A 17,764-nucleotide genomic window follows, 5' to 3' on the forward strand; every position below is an offset into this window, starting at 1 on the left:
GGCTGGGGCCACAGCCCTGGCTCCTCAAAGCCACACAGGCAGGTCCTTGTCCAGGCAGGGACGTGGATGAGCATGTCCAGACTCCCAGGCTCCTGCTCTCACCACAGATGCTGTTGTTGTGACACACGTGGGTTTGGGGTGCTCCTGGCTGGTGCTGAGGGCTGCAGCAAGCTGAGGTCACGTCCTTTCCAGTCAGCCCAGGTCCCTCCTGAGATGGGCAGAGAGATCAGCTTTAAATGGGGGTGCTGTGTCAGTGCAGGTGTGACCCTTGCTGCCCCTTGGAACAATCCCAAAGCACCGTGAAGGCTGATACCATCTCAGAGCAACATCCTTGGGATCTGAAGGGACTCAAACAAAACAAAGTCAAATGCTTTTTTCCTGTTTAGGGGACACTGTGAGATCTGGGTTATATTTCTAAAGTGCTGTATCTTTCCACTGTTGGGTGCTGCCTCAAGGCCACTCTTGCCCACCCAGCAGGACTTGTCACTCCCCCTGGTGCCCTCCACGCTGATTTTTCTCTCCTCCAGGTTGCAGAGAGGCACAGCCTGGTGTTCCCTGTCCTTTTGGGGTTTCCAGAGGTTTGCTGGCTGGCAGGAAGGGCACTCAGAGCAGGTGCCTCCACCTTCTGTCACATCCAGCATTGACATGGGACAGGTTGGACAGATAAGGATGTATTGGCTATGCTGCTTCTCAAATGTGTTGTAACAATTGTAAGGGTCTGTGAGAGGCTTGAGCTCTGTCCTTATTGTCACGGCTATTCTTGTAGGGCTTGGGTGACTTCTCTTTTTAGGGGAAATATATTTGGGTGTCTTTTTGTTTCTCATATCAGTTTTTTTGCTTTTAGTGGCTCTTGGATCACATTTCAAGATGGTTTTTTTTTTTTATTTTTGCAGTGTAGAGGGAAGAAAATTATTTTTGACAATGCAAAGGCTGAGGTCCTTATGCAATCCCCTGTGCAGTTACTGGGAGTTCAGACAGAGCATGGATCACGATGACTCATGATAAAGGCTGCAAGAACTGGCAGGAGTGCAGTAGCACAGGCTGTTTGTACCTCAAACAATTAGTTCTGTAAACAGATTTTTGTCATGTCAAAAACGAACACATTGCCCAAGAGCAGACATTGGAAAACAATGAAGGGAATCATCCAAGGCTGAATGAGAAAGATTTGATGACCTAATGTGTATATAATGCATACAGCATGTGTGTCAGGGGGTTCATGTGTTGCTAAGAGGGAGGCCCAGTGTGAGGAAGGGTCCCCTGTGCTATTTCTCAGTGACTGGGGGAAGATCCTGGCTGTGCTCAGCCCTCCTGGGAGGGGAGATTTCTGCTCTCACCCAAACACCTCCGTGCCCTCCTGACTGAGCATTTTTTGGCTGCAGGTTCAGCCAGCTGTGGGAGGGAGTTCCCAGCTGTCAGCAGAGGTGACACCTCCCTGCCACCCCTCCTGTCCCCCTGCAGTTCATTCTCCAAACCACAAATTGTTCAGTGAAATCCCTTGTCCTGTTCACCACAGGGATGGAGAAGTGGCATCTGCTCTCTCTGAAACAGCTGGGTCATTTTTTTAGGGAAAAACAAGTCAGCCTGAGACAAATCTCATGCCTTGAGCTTCTCACTGTGTCAGGCTGCAGGGACAGAGCCATAAGCAAGCCAAATCCAGAGCTTTGGTGTGAACAGCACACAACTGCCTAAAATAATTCCTCCTGCCCAGAAAGATTCAGAATAAACCACAAAGTACCAGCATGCTCTATTTCCCAGGATTTTCAGGCCAAGCAAGGCTAAGGTGGAAGAGAGGAGGAATCAGGTTTTTTCATATCCAGAGTTCCTTTCTTTAGTAATAAAACTACTGTAAATCTGATTTTATTTGTGGATGTAGAAAGAAAAGCTCATTCCAGTTATTTTCTGCTGGATACTGTGTGAATGTCCAGAATTAACCTCTTGTTTTGGAGACAATTGCAAGTGTATTTGGGGTTTTTTAGGTTCAGGTTTAGCAGAAATCAGCAAAAATTCTAGCCAGCTAGCAAGAGCTTTGTGAATCTTACTCTGCAGCCAGTTTATCTATAACATTGAGAAATGGTGTAAGTAACTTCCCTGCACATAAAATGCAGCTGCTTATTGTGCTGTGAAATTTAACAATGCTGAGTGTAATTGATTTGTAATTCATGTGAAAGATAAAATCAATGATCTAAATTCAAAACAGAAGTGGTTTGGCTTACTAAACGTTTGGAGTTTTCTTTGTGAAATGCTTTATCTTTTTGCTTTATTGCCTCTTTAAAAATCTAATTTCATTGTTTCATGAGTTTACTATCACTTTCTCTTAATTGTGTTTTTAAATTCATGTTTATAGGCTCTATCTAGACATGTCTGATAGGCCCCATTCATTTCTGTAGAGGATTGTAACTAAGAGGAGGCCCTTTGATACATTAAATTTTTTTAGTTACCAAAAAAGTCACTCCAGTTATGTGGTTGCTCACATAAATGATGCCTCCATCAAGATACTTGAGTTTTACAAGGTAATGGATGAGTTTAAGTTTTTGGGATTTTTTTTTCCTGTTTTCTTTTTAGTTGCTAAATTTCTACCCATTCTTTGGATTTTTCCTCAAACCTGCCAAAATGATACTGAAAAAGGGAGAAAAGGTGAGTGTGATCATAAAGAAATGCCTCAAGGAGAGGAAAGGGAGCATTAATGAGCACAGCCTGATGAGCTACACTGATGCTTTGGTATTCAAACAAGAGGTATTTTAACCATAGGGTGATTCCTGGTGCTTTATCAGAGATGTTGATGAGATTATTGTCTGATGAACACACTCTGTGACTGTTCCTATGGAAATACTTACATTTTAGGTAATCGTCCTCCTATTTTAGTACATTCAATACTTCCTACTGAAGGAAAAGCAAGACAAATTTTGTCATCAGCTGTCAGCTACATCCATTCCTTGCTGGAGGGTGAGAGACGCAATGTCACTTTTCTACTCTCCTCAGGCAGGCACATCCCTCCCTATGGGCATGGCAAGAGGCAGCAGAGTCACAGAGATGGGAAATTCCTATGGCATTTGTGCAGAGCCCTCACCAGCTCCCACGTGCTGGATTTCACAACAGGAACACTTGTGTGGGAGTCTGGACCAGCCTGTGTTTGCCCTTTTCCTCCAAATGTTTGCATCCGCATTCTTGGGCCAGGCAGTGACTGGGGAAAGAGTTTCCCACCAGCAGCAGGAGCAGGACAGTGGAGCTCATGTGTCAGGGGTGTCCTGAGTCTTCATGGCTCTCCTGTGGCACACACACACAGACAAATTCCAGCTCCTCCACTTAGGTATTCTGCACCTCTCATCAAATTTCTGCCTTCTCAGAATCCACAGGTAGTGGTTGAGTGTTCTGAGCTGGTCATACAACCACTGCCTAGACAGATAAATGCCATGTGGTGTTTAAAAATGGATGAATTTGTGCAATTGGTTCATTTTGGGGCAGCAAAATCTCACATGTGCAACTGTTTCTTCTGAAAACTGAAGGAATTCTGGACTGAAATATCAACATGATGCAACTTGTACTTGTCACTCGCCTGCATCCCACTGTAATGTCTCTGGAGCCTGGGATTCCTGTCCTAGTTCTCTCTTTTTATGCTTTTTTTCTTCATATATCCCTAATAAAAGCAATATGATTTCTTTCTGCAGATCATGATGCTCCTGTGTTCAGCTTGCTCATGGCTGGCACTCAGACAGCATCTACAGCACTGCAATGGGGGACTGCTGCTGCTGAGGGACCCCAAGATTCAAAGTAAGATTTGCTTTGCTTGCACAGTGTGCTGAAGTATCCTGCAGTGACTTTGTTAGTGCTGCTCACCTCTAAAAGCTTCATAGGCTCTCATGTGTGCTAGAGCATCCAAAATCTGGGTGCTGTCCACCTCCATCCAAGCACTGAGCACTGCCATTCCAGATCAAAGCATCTGAGAGGTTGTTCCCACCCCAGGGGCTGCAGACCTCCTGTCCTGGGGTATCCAACCACATTCAGCAGGAGCTGGGATTCACAGGTGTTTTACCACTGTCCCTTTGCCCTGCAGAAAAGGGTGACACAGAGACTGAGTTCTTGGCCCTGGCTGCTTCCCTGCCTTTGAGATGACATTTCCTAATGCAGTGATCCATGAGGTGTGGAGATCCATCCCTCTCCTGCCACAAGCTCCTGGTGCGCCTCCCTTCAAAGGCTGCTGCACCCCCAGGGCTGCTCTCCAGATGAAGGGGTGCAGCTCACCAGGGCAAAAAGCACCAGGAGTGAGCCAGCCTCAAGCACAGGGCTTTTGGAGGTGGAGAGCCAGTTTCCTCCTGCCTCATCTCCTCTGAGCCCAGTCCCATGGCATTGTGATTTCAGGGTTGGGCACAGTTCCCTTTTCCCACAGCTCAGCCCATACCCTGAGCTCTGCTCCTTGTTCCCTTCCCTCCCTGCAGGGCAGTGCTCCCTCTGGGTACCAGGGCATTGTCTCTGCCTTGCTGGGGGCAGTGGGGAGCAGCTGGGCACCAAGGGAGCCTGGCCCATGTCCCTCCTCTGCTCCATCACTGGGGAGCAGCCAACAGCTGCTGTAGCTTAATCACAGGAATGATCAGGTTGGAAAAAACCTTCAAGATAATGAGGTCTAATCAACTCAGCACCACCACCATGTTCAGCATTAAGCTATGTCCTCATGGGCAGTATCCATGTGGTTTTGGAACCCTCCATTGCACCTCTGGGTTTCCCCCACCCTGCTGGGTTAGGGCCAGGTCACAGATTAGTCAGGAATTCCAGTGAACTGGGTGTCTGCACTGATGAAGGGTCTTACTGGCAGGTGCAAGCCCAGGAATTGGCTCTTCAGAGGAAGAACTTGGCTGCCAGACACAGCCCAAGGGGAGGAATGCTGAGTGGGAAGGCCAGAAGCTTACAACATCCACACATGCTGCAGCAGAGCTTGGGGGTGCTGTGGGGAAGGGCAGGGATCCCCCTGCTCACCCCGGACTCTTGGTTAAAACAGGGAAAGGGAAAGGGATTGGGTCCCCCTGCTCACCCCTGTGCTGCCACATAAAACAGGGAAAATGGGAGATGCCAGATGAATTTAAGCCCTGCACACACCTGATTCTTCAGGTTAATGGAAATGGGTGGTTTTGCTCCCAGCTTTGCAGCAGGTGAGTGCAGTTGGACTGAGCGGGGCATAAACCCTACAGATTTAGTCCTGACTCCTTCCCCAGCCCAGATTTGTGCTGGCAGGGTGTTCTAGCCCAGTAAGGACCACAGGGCAGGGCTGGCTGTGGCTCAGAGGGATCGTGGTGCCATCTCGTGGCAAAAACAAATCAGAAATTGGATTGTGTGCAATGCTCATTGCTCTGGCCAGTGCAGAGAGGGACAGAAGGAGTTGCTGCAATCCCTGCCCCTGATCCTTGCCCCTCTGGTGCCAGCATCACACAGCCCTGGGGTGGCACGCTGGGCTATGGGACAGCTGCCAGTGCTGTGAGCCACAAAATGAGTTTGTGTTGTTCAGCTCTGGCTCTAAACATCAAGGAACCTGTCCTGCCCCAAGGTGTTTGCCTTCAATCCAGGTGAGAGGTGCAAGGCACAAACATGTTTTGCAGCTACAGGGGAGACCCTCAGGGCCACTGAGGAATGTGGAAATGGTATTTCCAGCTCTGAGAGCCAATATTTTCTGCTAGATAAATAGATAGCTGAGTCATAATCAATGTTCTGCCATTGCCTGGCTGAGCAAATAAATGGGAGACAGGCACTTTATTTTGTGGAGATATATTCAGCTGTGTAATTCAGTGTGCTGGGGAGGGATCACTCCTATCCATCTGCTGACACAGGCACAAGTTGGGTGCATTTTTCAAAGGAACTCAAGGAACCTGTTTTCCTTGGATGTTTGCAGCTCTGGAGGCTGCTGTGCTGTGGAGGGAGGGATCCATCTCTCTGCTTCAAAGCCAAGAACCTCAGAGCCCATGGCAAGGGGGCAGGTCTGAGGTTCCACCAGTGAATTTGTGCAGAGTTGAGCCCAGCTCAGTGTTGTTCCCTGGAGCACTACACTGCTGCTTTATCTATCCTTTCAGCTCATGTTATTTTGGAGGGGTTAAAACAGGAACAGTCCTGGCCTTTCTGAAGCCAAATGCAAAAATGTTATTTTATTTCAGCAAGACCAAGGCTTCCTGCACAGATCTGCTATGGGGTTTGCTCCCCAGTTGCTTTACCTGTCTCTCCTTGCCCTCCCATCCAAAGCACCAAGCAGAGGGCAGCACCAGCAGCAGGGAGGCTGTGGTGCAACCTTTAATTCAGCCTCTGCAGCAAGAGGCACAGAAGTGAAGAACTGAGGCTGTCCCCAGGGCTGACTCACAGCCCACAGCTGCGGAATTTGCCCTGGTGAAACAACCCTGCAGGTATGGAGGGTCTGCTGGTGAGCTGGTGTTTACCAGGATGAGCATATGCAGAACTTCTCACCCATGGGATACATCCAACATTTTATCTGTTGTCACTCTGGGCTCAGCACCAACCTTTCATGGTGTTTGCATTTCTGTGTGCTGCAAAGCTGGGTACCAGGCATAGGAAATGTAATGAGGACATGGGATTAAAACTTTATTGGGTTCCCATGAAGGGGAAACAAACAATATGATAAAGCACTTGATAAGAAAATGCATGTGGAGGAGTGGGAAGTCACAGCAGGTAAATGGATGGGAAATTGCCTCAGCTGGAATAAGGTTGTGGAATATGATGGCATGTAAGAGTGAGATAGAGACAACAGCCAGGCTGAGCTACAGAGGAGAGGAAGCCAACCAAAACCAGCTCTGCTTTAATCCCTGATCCCCATTCTCTGTCCATGTGTGTGTGCAAAACAAGCACTGTGAAATTAGACTGCCTTTTCAGGGGAATTGCATGGCTGGTTCCAAAGGCCAGACCATCCCAAACACAGAATGACTGCTGGTGTAGGGTAACATTAACCAGGATATCTGAAGAGAGGGAACACTCTTTGCTGCTGTTTAACAAGGTCAGGAAGGACAGAGATGTGTCAAACTAGCAGTGGGTATAGTTTATTTTTGTGTCATTAGCCCTTTATGACCGGATGCTGGTGCAAATCTCATGTGGCCTCATGATTTAAATTGCAAACTCAGGAATGCAGCTCCTGTTTTGTTCCAACTGGGGAGCAGTGTTGAGCTTGGCTCCAGCATTTGCTTCTCTGAACAGGTTTGCAGCCTCTGGGGCATCTTCCAGGACACTGTTCCCAGGCAGATTTAGTCCTCAAACCTGGACCCATCAATTTTTTCACTCTTGGCGTTTGGCTTGGCTGCCTGGTGGGTGGAATCCTGGCAGGATTTTGCTGTGAGCTGTGGAAGCTCAGGAGGTGCCTATGGATGGCTCAAGCCTGTGACCCGCCGTGTCTCTCTGCAGCTTCCACCAAACTGTGGGTTGTTTTTCCTCAGGATTCCAGGCAGATTTCTGTGACAGGAGGGTAACCTCAGTGTTCTGCTGCTCATGGGTTGCATCCCCTGCGCCAGAGCAGCAGCTTGGTCCCTTCAGCAGCTCCGTGCACATCTTGAGAAGTGGGGTGTGATGGGCAGCACCATGGCTGTGTCTGCATCTCCCCCAGGGCACAGGAGCCAAGAGCAGCCCTGGGAGGATGGAGCAGTGCAGGGGGTGGATGGAGGCAGTGGGAAGGGGATGTGGTGCTGGGGCAGGGTAGGAGATGGTGAGTTTGAGCAAATCTGGGTTCTTGGACCCCAAAGCTCTGGGACAAGGCCGTGTTTATTCCCTCAGGACAGCACAGGTTGCCTGGGGCTGAGGCCTCAATGTGAAAGTTGTCTGGGGGACGGTGAGGTCCAGGTCAGACTCTGAAACTCCCGGCTGGGGTCGGAAGGTGAATGTTTGGAGCAGCCCGACAAAGAAGACAAAGAGCTCCATCTTGGCCAGGCTTTCCCCGATGCAGTTCCGCCGCCCTGCGGGTGCAAACAGAGAGTTCACCTCATGGGAAAATCCAACTGGAATGTTTGCCATGGACATTTAGCATCTGAGATGTTGCAATGGGAGTAGGAAAGAAACCTTGAAATGCACTAAAGCATTTTGGAGTAGAGGGGCCTGTGCTGCTGAAGGTTTCTGTCTGTTCTCTTTTGTCACAGGCTACAGGCATCCTGCAGTTTTATTGCACATTTATGTGTGCCCTCTCCTCTCCTTAGCTCTTCCAACCCTCTCAGCATCTTTAACCCTTTCTTTTGGAAAGCAGCCTGATAGAAGAATCCCACCTCCTTCCAAAGTAGAATAGTTGAAACTCGTTTTCCTGTGGAATTTATCCTCATATACCACTTTTAGATAAAGGTGTGCTTTTTTTACTGCCCTTCTTTGTGCTATATTTACCAGTGGGAGAGCTGTGCTCTGAGAGCAGCCATTTGCCCAGATGCGGAACAATTGATTCCATTCACTTGTCTGGTTGCTTATTGACTGAGTTAGGGGCAGCGTTTAGGCATGAAGACTCATTAGTGTGTGTTGTAATGAAGTGGTCCTGCCACAGCCCCAGCTCTATGCAGGTCAGCCCTTTAGTTACCTGTGGAGAAAGGCAGGAAAGCTCCTTTCTTTACAAAATTCCCTTCAGCATCGAGAAAGTGGTTGGGGTTGAACTGATGTGGTGTCTCCCATTGTGTCTTATCCAGCAGCACTGAGGTAAGGGATGGGATTACAATTATACCCTGGAAGAAAAGTACACAAAGGCACAGAGATTGTTTTGGTTCATTTTCTCACACAGGCTTTGGTGTCCCAGATTTGCCCCACCTGGGGTAGGTGGAGACCATGAGGGTTTTATCCCATCATCCAGCAGAGAGACATCAGTGAGATTTTCCCACTAGTGCCAAGGACTGAAGCCAAACCCCACAGGGTGCTGTGAAAACCTCAAGTGGAAGGTAAGATCCTGCAATTCTCTGGCAGATCCTTCACTGTGCAGATGGCAGCAAGGAGGTAAACCAGGGCTGCTCACGGAGTAAGGAAGTCCTGAGCATGAGGGGGACTGGACTGAGTCCTATGACAACTCTGGGCTCGGTATAGAAACCCTTCTGAGGCTGGTTTTGGACTCTGTCGTGTAATTCTCTCTAAGAAACCATTCTCCAGTGGCAGTGGTGGATCTGGGGAGGGTTTTGTGTTCCTGGGAGGCAGCAGATACCTACCTTGGGCAGGAAGTAGCCCCTGAAGTGGGTGTCAACAGCAGTGCAGCGGGGCACGTGTGGCAGGAGGGTGATGAACCTCTGCACCTCGTGCAGCACCGCGTTGGTGTAGGGCATCCTCCTCCTGTCCTCGTACGTGGCCCAGCTCCCAGCCTTCACTGTTCTCCCAATCTCCTCCTGGACCTTTTCTGGAAGGAACAAACAAAAGGGATGTGTCCCAGCAAGGAAGCCAACTCCCTCCTTAGATTTGGTTTAGGGAAAAAAACCCCATTTTTCCAGAGTTTGAAAAGAGAGAGGATTCTTACAGCAGCAATATGGGTTTCTCTGCTCTGTGTTTAATTCAGGTGTGTGGGTGGGTTTTTTCTGCAGCATCATACTCTGATCTCGACCCATCCTCTCTCCTAGCAAGTCAAAAGGGCTGTTTTATTGTGACTTTGATAAACACCTAGTTACATTAGCAGTTTATCACAGAGGAGAGCTAGGATTCAGCTCTTCAGGCAAAAGAGCTGCTGTGGATCTGAGGCCAGGCCTCTTCATTTCACCTTGCCATGGATGGAGTAGGTAAAAGCTGCTCACTTTGAATCTCTGGGTATTTCATCATGAGCAGGATGGACCACTGGAGCGTGGTGGCAATGGTCTCTGTTCCAGCCATGACCAGGTCAAGTATGGATGCCATTAAGTTGTCATCATGGAAGAGGCTGTCTTTCTTGTGCTTCTCCTTGAAAAACATAAGAGGTAAGAAAAGTCATAAAACCATCAGTCTGAGTATTCAGCAAGCTCAGGAAATGCTGCATAACCTACTGCACAGCTGGCTGTGGTCTTGTGTTTGTGAACTGAGTGATAAAATAGACCTGATCTTGAATGCACAGCATCCACCAGAGTTGGAGCACCACAGGTGGAAGGTTTGGAGGCACTTAAAATCACCTTTCAGGCCATTCCTGCCTGGGCTATAGAGCTGTGATAACTCCTCCTCCACTTAGCTGAGTAGAATTCTTAGTGCCTAAGGTCAGCCTGGATCCAGCTGGAAAGAAGAAAAAGCTCAGAGCCCAAGTATTTTGTGTTGAATGAAACCAACTGATGTGTGAAACTGCCGAGCCTCTGCAAAGTGAGATGCAGGGCAGGTTTAGGACTTGTACTGATGATTTATCATTCAAGTTCTTTAAGGGGATCATTCCTCTTGATGGAGCAACAGTATCAATGATTAATTGATTTGTTTTCATAAAAAGAAAGGCAGAGTCAGCTTTCATGTGAATTCATGCATTTTCTATTACGAGTGAGTGGTTGATCTCACATTATTAGCGCTACTATTTCAGGAGTGGACTGAGAGTAGCTTTTGTGTCTTAATTTTGATAGAAAAATGTACCAATTGTAAGTGTTTCACATCTGATTTAAGTACCGCTGGAGTAACAGCATGGATTTCAATAGATTTACACAACATGACTGAAATCAAGACTCAGCAACTCTTTTAGCTAGAAAATCCAAAGGAGACATTGCCAACAGCCAACAGAGCTAAGCAGCCCAATACCTCTTGTTGCTTGAATATCAGTGCATCGATGTAGCTCCTCACACTGTTCTCATTGATGTCCTCCCTGCTGGCCTTCATGTATTGCCTTAAAATGGCACGCACATCTTCAATTTTCTTGAGCATAATCTTGTGGGTTTTGAAAAGAAATCCAAGGAACGGGTAGAAATTGAAATACTAATGAGAAATTTAAAAAGAGAAGCATTAGGCCTGCAGAAATACCACACAGAATCACACAGAATCCCCTTGGCACATGCTGAAACAGCTTTTTTCCTAAGGGCCAATGAATCAGTTGGGTTTTGTCTTTAGTAGCAATATCTCAGTGTCCCAGGGACTTCCCAGGCAGATTTTCCTAAGCTAAAGAAACCATGGTTCAGATCTCATTTTAGCTCCACACAGATGTGCAGGATGGGTCAGAAGGAAAGTAGGTAATGGGAATCTGGCAGCAGATTTTAGTGACCCAAGTGGCATGTGGAGAACTGTCATGTTTTAGGTGTAATGGCTGGTTTTGAACGTCTGAAAACTGCTGAGGTAAAGTTATGTGAGCCACACCCTACGGTTGGCTCACGTAAAAAAGTGTTTATGTGTGGGACAGTTTACTTACGTTTAAATTTGGTGATCCCAGAAGAATCATGATTTCATCTATGAGCCTTAGGAGAGTGAGGAATGTTGGGTCCTTGTAGTCAAACCTGTCCCCAAAGAGCATGATGAAGGTGACGTTGATGGGCGCGCAGTTGAAGGAGGGCAGGCTGAAAGGTTCCCCTGCAGCAGGAACAGGGTGGGGAAGCTGTGAGATGTGGAGCAGCTGTGACACACCCGAGCCCCAGGACGGTCCCCAGCTCACCTTTGAAGGATTTGATCATCTCAATGAGGAAGTGGAGCTCCTCAAAGATTCTGCCCTCTATCATTTGCTTGCCCATGCCGAGGTTGCGCATGCTGGACACGGTGAACCTGCGCGTTGTCCTCCACAGCTCCCCGATGGAGAAGAACAGACCTGGGCAGCCCATGAGAAATGTGCTGGGCTCAGGCACAGAGGAGCCCCCACATCAAACCAAACAGGGCACTGGGTGAGCACGGAGCTCCCCAGGTGTTTCTGCTGCATGTTTTCACACGGATTTAGGGACTGAAGGTCTCCCCTTTCTGTGTGCCTCATCCCTGTATCCTCTCAGCTCCATCCTCACTGAGCTGCAGCTTGGGAAAAGCAAACTCCCTCCCAGCCCAGTTACCCCAGTCCTCTCCTGAGTGGCAGATGGGCAGGTGTGGCTTTCAGACCAGTATGGGTTGGCTGTAGAGCTGGGGGGAGATGTTGGTTAGAGTTTGTCACGGGACATTTGTGACCCTGCTGGTTGCAACTCTAGGGCCTCAAGCACCTTGTGTGTCTGAAGCTTATCTTTTCATCCTATTCTAGTCATAAAGGTAATTTAACTGTGTGGGATGGGATAATTCAGTCTCCTCAACCCTCAAGTGTTTTATGGAGATTCCCAGCAGTGCTGTATTTTCAGCAGTGATGAAAATACTGACATTTTTGTGGAGGTTTCTGAGCTCATGCCACGATGATCTCTAGCACCTCCAAGCAGGGATGGGTATTTCATCCTGTCAGAGTGCTGTAAAGAAAAAGTCGGGTCAATATTCCAAAAACTATCTCAGATTGTGGTCAGTTGAAAAGCTGAATGGATTTCATATCTTCATCGTGGCTGTGAGGCTTTTAAATATGGTTTGCTTTTCTGTTTTAAAGCAGTATAATTTTAATTTTGGATAGCAAAACTTTTTGCTCTAAAAATGTCAGAGCAAATTTCTAAACTTCAATTTTTAATTTTTCTTTAATTTATGCAATTTCATCTGGATCATTCCTTTTCTGAGACCATCTTCACAGTCAACAAATTGGCACTTTCTGAAGAAAAAATGTTTAATGGGAAAATTTGTGACCATTGCTGCTTAACAACAATGATAGCTTTCATCTCTGGGTACCTCTAAGTGCCTCAGACTTGGGCTGAGAAGGTTAATGTGAAAGGACTTACAGTGCAATACTGATATTGTCCCACAGGGATGTTTTACATGTAAATCAGCTCTAAAAAATACCTTTTTCCTCATTGATTCCTTTTATTTATGTAGTAATAAATTAATCTATTGATATTATGGCTGGGTAATTTAATTTCTAGTTCTAATCCCAACTTCAGCCTGTGACCAACATATAAAGCTGCCTTTTGTTCTCCCAGCTAAAGCCTTACATGAAGCAGAGGATGGACAAAGCAAGAAGTCCTCTGAAATAGTCAGGGGTGGAAAAACTATGGGATTGTTTGTAGGGCTGAATTTCCAGCCTCAGCCTCGTGCTTCTGAAGCTGTTTCGGGCTGGACAACCTGAGGACTTTTGTGGGGAGGCAAAGGTGTGGGAACTGACAGGACAAAGGCAGTGGGAGAAAGGAAAAACCCGACAGCTCCCAGCAGCCAAGCCAGGTAGTCCAAAGTCTCCTGGAAACGTGAGGAGGGTTCATAAACCAGTGGTGACAGCGAGCTGCTCACACCAACATCGCACAGAGATTAACCCCGGAGTTACCACAGTGCCTTCAAAATCCCACTCCTCCCACCCCTCAACTCTTTGGATATGGACGGGCTGCAAGTGCATCAGCAGAAATGATGGAAAGCCAGGAGCCACTGCGTGCAGGGAAAGCCAAATGTTTGCTGTCACTTGGCTTCAGAAGGGGATGTTTAAAAGCTGGGCTCCAAGGATGCACAGTTGGGCTGTGCCTCATCATCATCATCATCATGGGCACTAAGCAACAGCATTGTCCCTTCCACCCCCCCCTCATTGCTCTAGTACCATTTTTGTTCTGAATTTGGTCAAATATTGGGATGGATGGTCTGTCTACAAACTCCTCTGTGTAGTTCACAAGCGCCTCTCGCACAACTTCGTACCCGGTCAGCACCACAACTTTCTGGAACCCAAAGTGCAGGGTGAAGATGGGACCGTATTTTTCTGCAAGCTGAAAAAAAGAGGCGAGCTGTGATGGTCAGGAAGGGAGGGAGAGTGCATGGAGCAGCACCTCGTGCTGTCTGAGAGGACATTTTTCATTCTGGTGTCCTGCAGAGCCACCACCTGCAGAAAGGCACCTGTGAGCCAGAGCTCATCATGGTCAAACATGAGGCATTTTGTACAGATTCCTTGTTGGCATCTGTATGGAATTCAGACTTCTTGCCATGAAAGAGCCCCCACCCCCATCAGTGCATCACTAATCTGGTTTTGCTGTTAAGGAGAAAAGAAACGAAAGACAAAAAAAAACCCTTCTGAAGACTCGACCTCAAATGGCAGCTAAAGTTGGTAAACTGGATAAAGACCAAACAAGAGAAGATTATTCAGTGCAAATAATGATGCTGTCACAGAGGAAAGCTTTGGTCTGATGCTCCTGATGTACTAAGGCACTCCTGCATCCTGCTATGAGAGGAGCAGTGTCTCTTTCACAGGACAATGGGGGCACCCTTCATTGCCCACCCAACAAACCCCAGTCAGTGCCAGCGGCTTCATGCAAACACCATTCTTTGCCCTCTGTGGGGTGAGATGGAGGGATAACCTCTCTGGAGAGATCCCAAAGCCAAGGCAAACACAGACAATACCAAGCACAGCCCAGTAAGGGACATAAGCACGCGGAGGTATTTCCAAAGCGCCGTTCAGAGGCTGCAGCAGCGTCTGCCCAGCCCTGCTGGGTAAACTGACCCCAACCCTGACATTGCCCATAACAGCTCCAGGTGCTGGGGCCTCGCCCCGTGGCAGCACAGCCCTTGTTTGCTGAGCATGGGTGTCACAGGAGCTGTGGACACCCGGCTGTGAACCCCCCTGCCTGTTTGCTCACTCTCTCCGTGACCCCAGCGTGGGTCAGCCCCAAGGAACCATCCCCAAGGGAGCTATCCCTGAAGGAGCCGTCCCCGAGGAAACCAGCCTAAGGGAATCACCCCTAGGGAGCCATCCCCAAGGGAGCCAGCTCCAAGGGAGCCATCCCTGAGAGAACCATCCCTGAGGGAGCCGTCCCTAAGGGAGCCATCTCCAAAGGAACCATCCCCAAGGGAGCCTGCCCCAAGAGAAGCATCCCCAGAGGAGCCATCCACGAGGGAACCATTCCCAAGGGAGCCAGCCCCAAAGGAGCCATCCCTGAAGAGAGCCATCCCTGAGGAAACCATCCCCAAAGGGAGCCATCCCCAAAGGAACCATCTCCTAAAGCCAGGCGGGAATGCCCGGCAGCAGCCTCATCCTGCAAACAGAGGGGTAAGTTTTCTTAATTACAGGTTACTGGAAGAGCTCACAGCTCATTGTGCTGTTCCTCAGCACAGCTTTCCCATCTCTCCCTTGCACTGCCATCTAGACTTTACTGCATGTCCCATTCATCCAGAGGGAAAGGGATTTTGCAGTGCAGAGTCTGGATTTGGCCTCTCCGCGGCAGTTTTGGGGTCACTGCATTGTGGAATTCCTCTTTGCCAGATCTCTGGGGCATAGGAGAGGGAAGCAATTTAATTTATGTTAGTTATATTCTAATGCTTTAAAAGATTTCTGGGTGTCCAACCTGTCAAATTAATATTTCAAATCCCACAAGCATTATAGACTTCATGTACATCACCACAATTACATGAAGAAATCCCATATTACCCAGAGGTCTTTTTTTAATGGTTGATTGCTCCTAAATTACATTGCACCAACACAGACATTGACTAGAAGAAGCCCAGAAAGATATCATAAAGCAATTTTCACACCTTCACAATTATTTTGAATTAAAAAAGACAAAAAATTCTCACTGATACATCCCAGGCAACTTTAAAATCTATGAGGGTCTGGGTTAGGGTTTTTTTGTCCTACCTTCATTAGTGATTTATCTTGCCTTCTAAGATCCACCAAGTGCAGGTTACCAATGATCGGAAGAGGAGTTGGACCAGGAGGTAATTTAAAAGCTGAATTTTTATAGCCAGTTGAAAAATAGACTACAGCTAATAATACTGCTGCACACAGCAGACAAAGTAATGCAGGATCAGAGAGAAATGAAATTAAAAAAGACATTTTTTTTTTAGTAATAATCTGGTTTTTGGGGTTAGAAGCAATAAAAATGCAGTGGCACTGTTCAGTTTCTGCCAGCTGGCTCTCTGTTTGCTCTCTGCAATTGCTACAAGCACTCAATTCTTATTAAGGTTTGTAGAGTACCTAAATAAATACTGCATACTCCACCCTCTTTAAACACCTCAGAGAATGTGGTCTAAGCAGTTTGCAAAGCCTGTCCAGAAGTAAAGAGAGTTTCAAATTACAAACCCATGCATGTGTGTGCAAGAACATATACATGGGAAAAGGTGCTTGGCATTCCTCTATAACCTCCTCCTCCCTGAGACCTCAAGGTCCTTCATTAGCAGTACTATGACCCTCCAAGCACTCTGCTGACACAGGGAAATAAAAAGGCTCTTGGAATCCTATTAGAACCTCCAGATTCAGGCTTAGGTAGGATTTGAGATCTCCATGTTACTAGAGAAAAATATCAGTAGTTTTACAGGAGACTTTGGCTGTCTTGATGTCAAGTGGAGATCAAAGGTTGTTAATAATGGTAAAGCCCAGCTATCCCTGGGGGGTTGTAGCCCATAAACTTCTTCATAAAGTCAGCTCTGAACTGCCCGGGAGGGATGTGATTTCAGACTTTGTGTCTGAGGTGGAAGACATGTAATAGCTAGCCACAGAAAATTAGCTTGGATCAAGTGATCATGAGTGGATTCATGAGTGCAATGGCAAGACAAAATTAGATTTGAAACTTCTGGGAGGACTTCATTTTGTGAGAGCAGCTTCTAGGGGATAGAGGGAAGAAGTTAACGAAATTAATGAAGCCAGCTGACCTGGCAGGCTCCAGAAGGGGAACAAGACAGGAGAATGAAATGATTTTTAGTCAAAGATACTAAACACCTGAAGCTTGCATCCCTTATTAAGGCTTAAGCCTTGCTTAGAAAATAATTGAGGTTACCTAGTTGTTGCACAGTGGTTTTCAGGAGGAAGTTTGGCATAACCAGCCAAAGGAATACAATCACTCAGGGAAGAAAGAGCTGTCTTACATGATGAGGAAACACAAGGCTAAAGGTACATTTGTCCAAAGGTTAGATCATATAAAGGCCATTATTCAGTAAATATGGGTCCTTAGCCTTGTAAATGCAAAGCAGGCAGGGAAGGAAGTGGATGTGATCCAGAGTGGGGCATGGTCAGCAGGGTCCTGGAGCAAACAGCTGCTGGGCACTCACCAGAGCTGCCTGTGTGGTGAGGAGATGTTGCAGCACAACAGCCACCCAGAAGCAGGAGCAGCAAGTGTGTTGCAACATTTCTGAGATTTATTTTTTTATTAGCTTCCAAGAAATGGGCTGGAGGCAACGTTTTCCCCCAGAGCATGCCTAGGATGACTCAGCCCTGCCTGCTCCATGAGCTAAGAGGCAGAGGGGCTGTAAAGACAGGCAGGAAGGAACATGGCTGGCACAGGATGCACAACGTGGGCACTGCCATGAGGACTTGCAATGACACATGCTCTGTGCCTGGGCAAAATGTTTGTTCCTGCAGGGTTTTCTTGGACCAGCAGCACCCTGCAGGGCAAAAGTAACATGTTGCTGCTGCTCTCCTGGTATTTCACCTTGCCCTGGGAGCCTCTGAACTCATAAAAAGGCCTTTCAGAAAGAGACTTAAATTATCTCTGAAAAGCCAGGGGGAGTGTATTGTGGTTGTTTTCCAAGGCAGGCTCTGAGTGCAATGCATTAAAATGACAAAGGGAAGTAAAAGTCTTGCGATGACAAGAAATTCCTGTCTCACTGATGTGTCTGGTACGTGTTTTGTGTTTCACTCCAGAGCCGAACTGCTACGTGCTGCCCTGCCTGAGCACACAGAGCCGAGCACAAAGCACCTGCCAGGCACTGACACTGCTCTGGGTGCATTCCTGGGGCAGCCAGGCCCCTCAAGGTGCTCCTGGCCCAGTTGTTCTCCATCCCTTGTGCCCGTGTGGCATTCTGCCACTGCTTGTAACTGGTGGTACTGGTGAGGATGTGGAATGTTGGGTATTGGCCACCTAAAGGCAACCCCACCACTGCCAGTCAGCCAGCCTGGGCCACT

General features: G+C 47.7%; 1 protein-coding gene and 1 long non-coding RNA gene across 2 annotated transcripts in view; one reads left to right on the top strand and one right to left on the bottom strand.

Moving 5' to 3' along the window:
• The first annotated feature begins 2,608 nt into the window (after positions 1 to 2,608).
• LOC113459334 (uncharacterized) overlaps positions 2,609 to 17,764 on the top strand; it is a 30,469-nt gene continuing 15,313 nt past the window's right edge. The window contains exons 1-3 of the long non-coding RNA XR_012582871.1: positions 2,609 to 3,768; positions 8,729 to 8,882; positions 9,748 to 14,917. This is a non-coding gene — a long non-coding RNA (uncharacterized LOC113459334). The remainder of the gene's footprint in view (positions 3,769 to 8,728; positions 8,883 to 9,747; positions 14,918 to 17,764) is intronic.
• LOC102061146 (cytochrome P450 2W1) lies at positions 7,535 to 15,882 on the bottom strand. The gene is made up of 9 exons (XM_005487378.3): positions 15,503 to 15,882; positions 13,481 to 13,643; positions 11,507 to 11,656; positions 11,267 to 11,424; positions 10,666 to 10,839; positions 9,717 to 9,858; positions 9,144 to 9,328; positions 8,531 to 8,672; positions 7,535 to 7,928 (listed from the first exon to the last, which is right to left on the bottom strand). Exons 1-9 carry the CDS (start codon positions 15,698 to 15,700, stop codon positions 7,738 to 7,740), a joined length of 1,503 nt encoding a protein of 500 aa, XP_005487435.2. The 5' UTR covers positions 15,701 to 15,882; the 3' UTR covers positions 7,535 to 7,737.

The sequence above is a fragment of the Zonotrichia albicollis genome, chromosome 16, assembly GCF_047830755.1.
Source record: "Zonotrichia albicollis isolate bZonAlb1 chromosome 16, bZonAlb1.hap1, whole genome shotgun sequence".
Lineage (NCBI taxonomy): Eukaryota > Metazoa > Chordata > Aves > Passeriformes > Passerellidae > Zonotrichia > Zonotrichia albicollis.

Bases quoted from the DNA above. Each gene is read 5' to 3' on its own strand.
- LOC102061146 (XM_005487378.3), bottom strand. From the start codon at position 15,700: ATGTCTTTTTTAATTTCATTTCTCTCTGATCCTGCATTACTTTGTCTG. The intron at 11,657-13,480 runs GTACTAGAGCAA...TGGGCTGCCCAG, and splicing joins CCAAATTCAGAACAAAAATG to GTCTGTTCTTCTCCATCGGG. The intron at 8,673-9,143 runs GTAGGTATCTGC...CTTTTCTTCCAG, and splicing joins GGGGCTACTTCCTGCCCAAG to GGTATAATTGTAATCCCATC.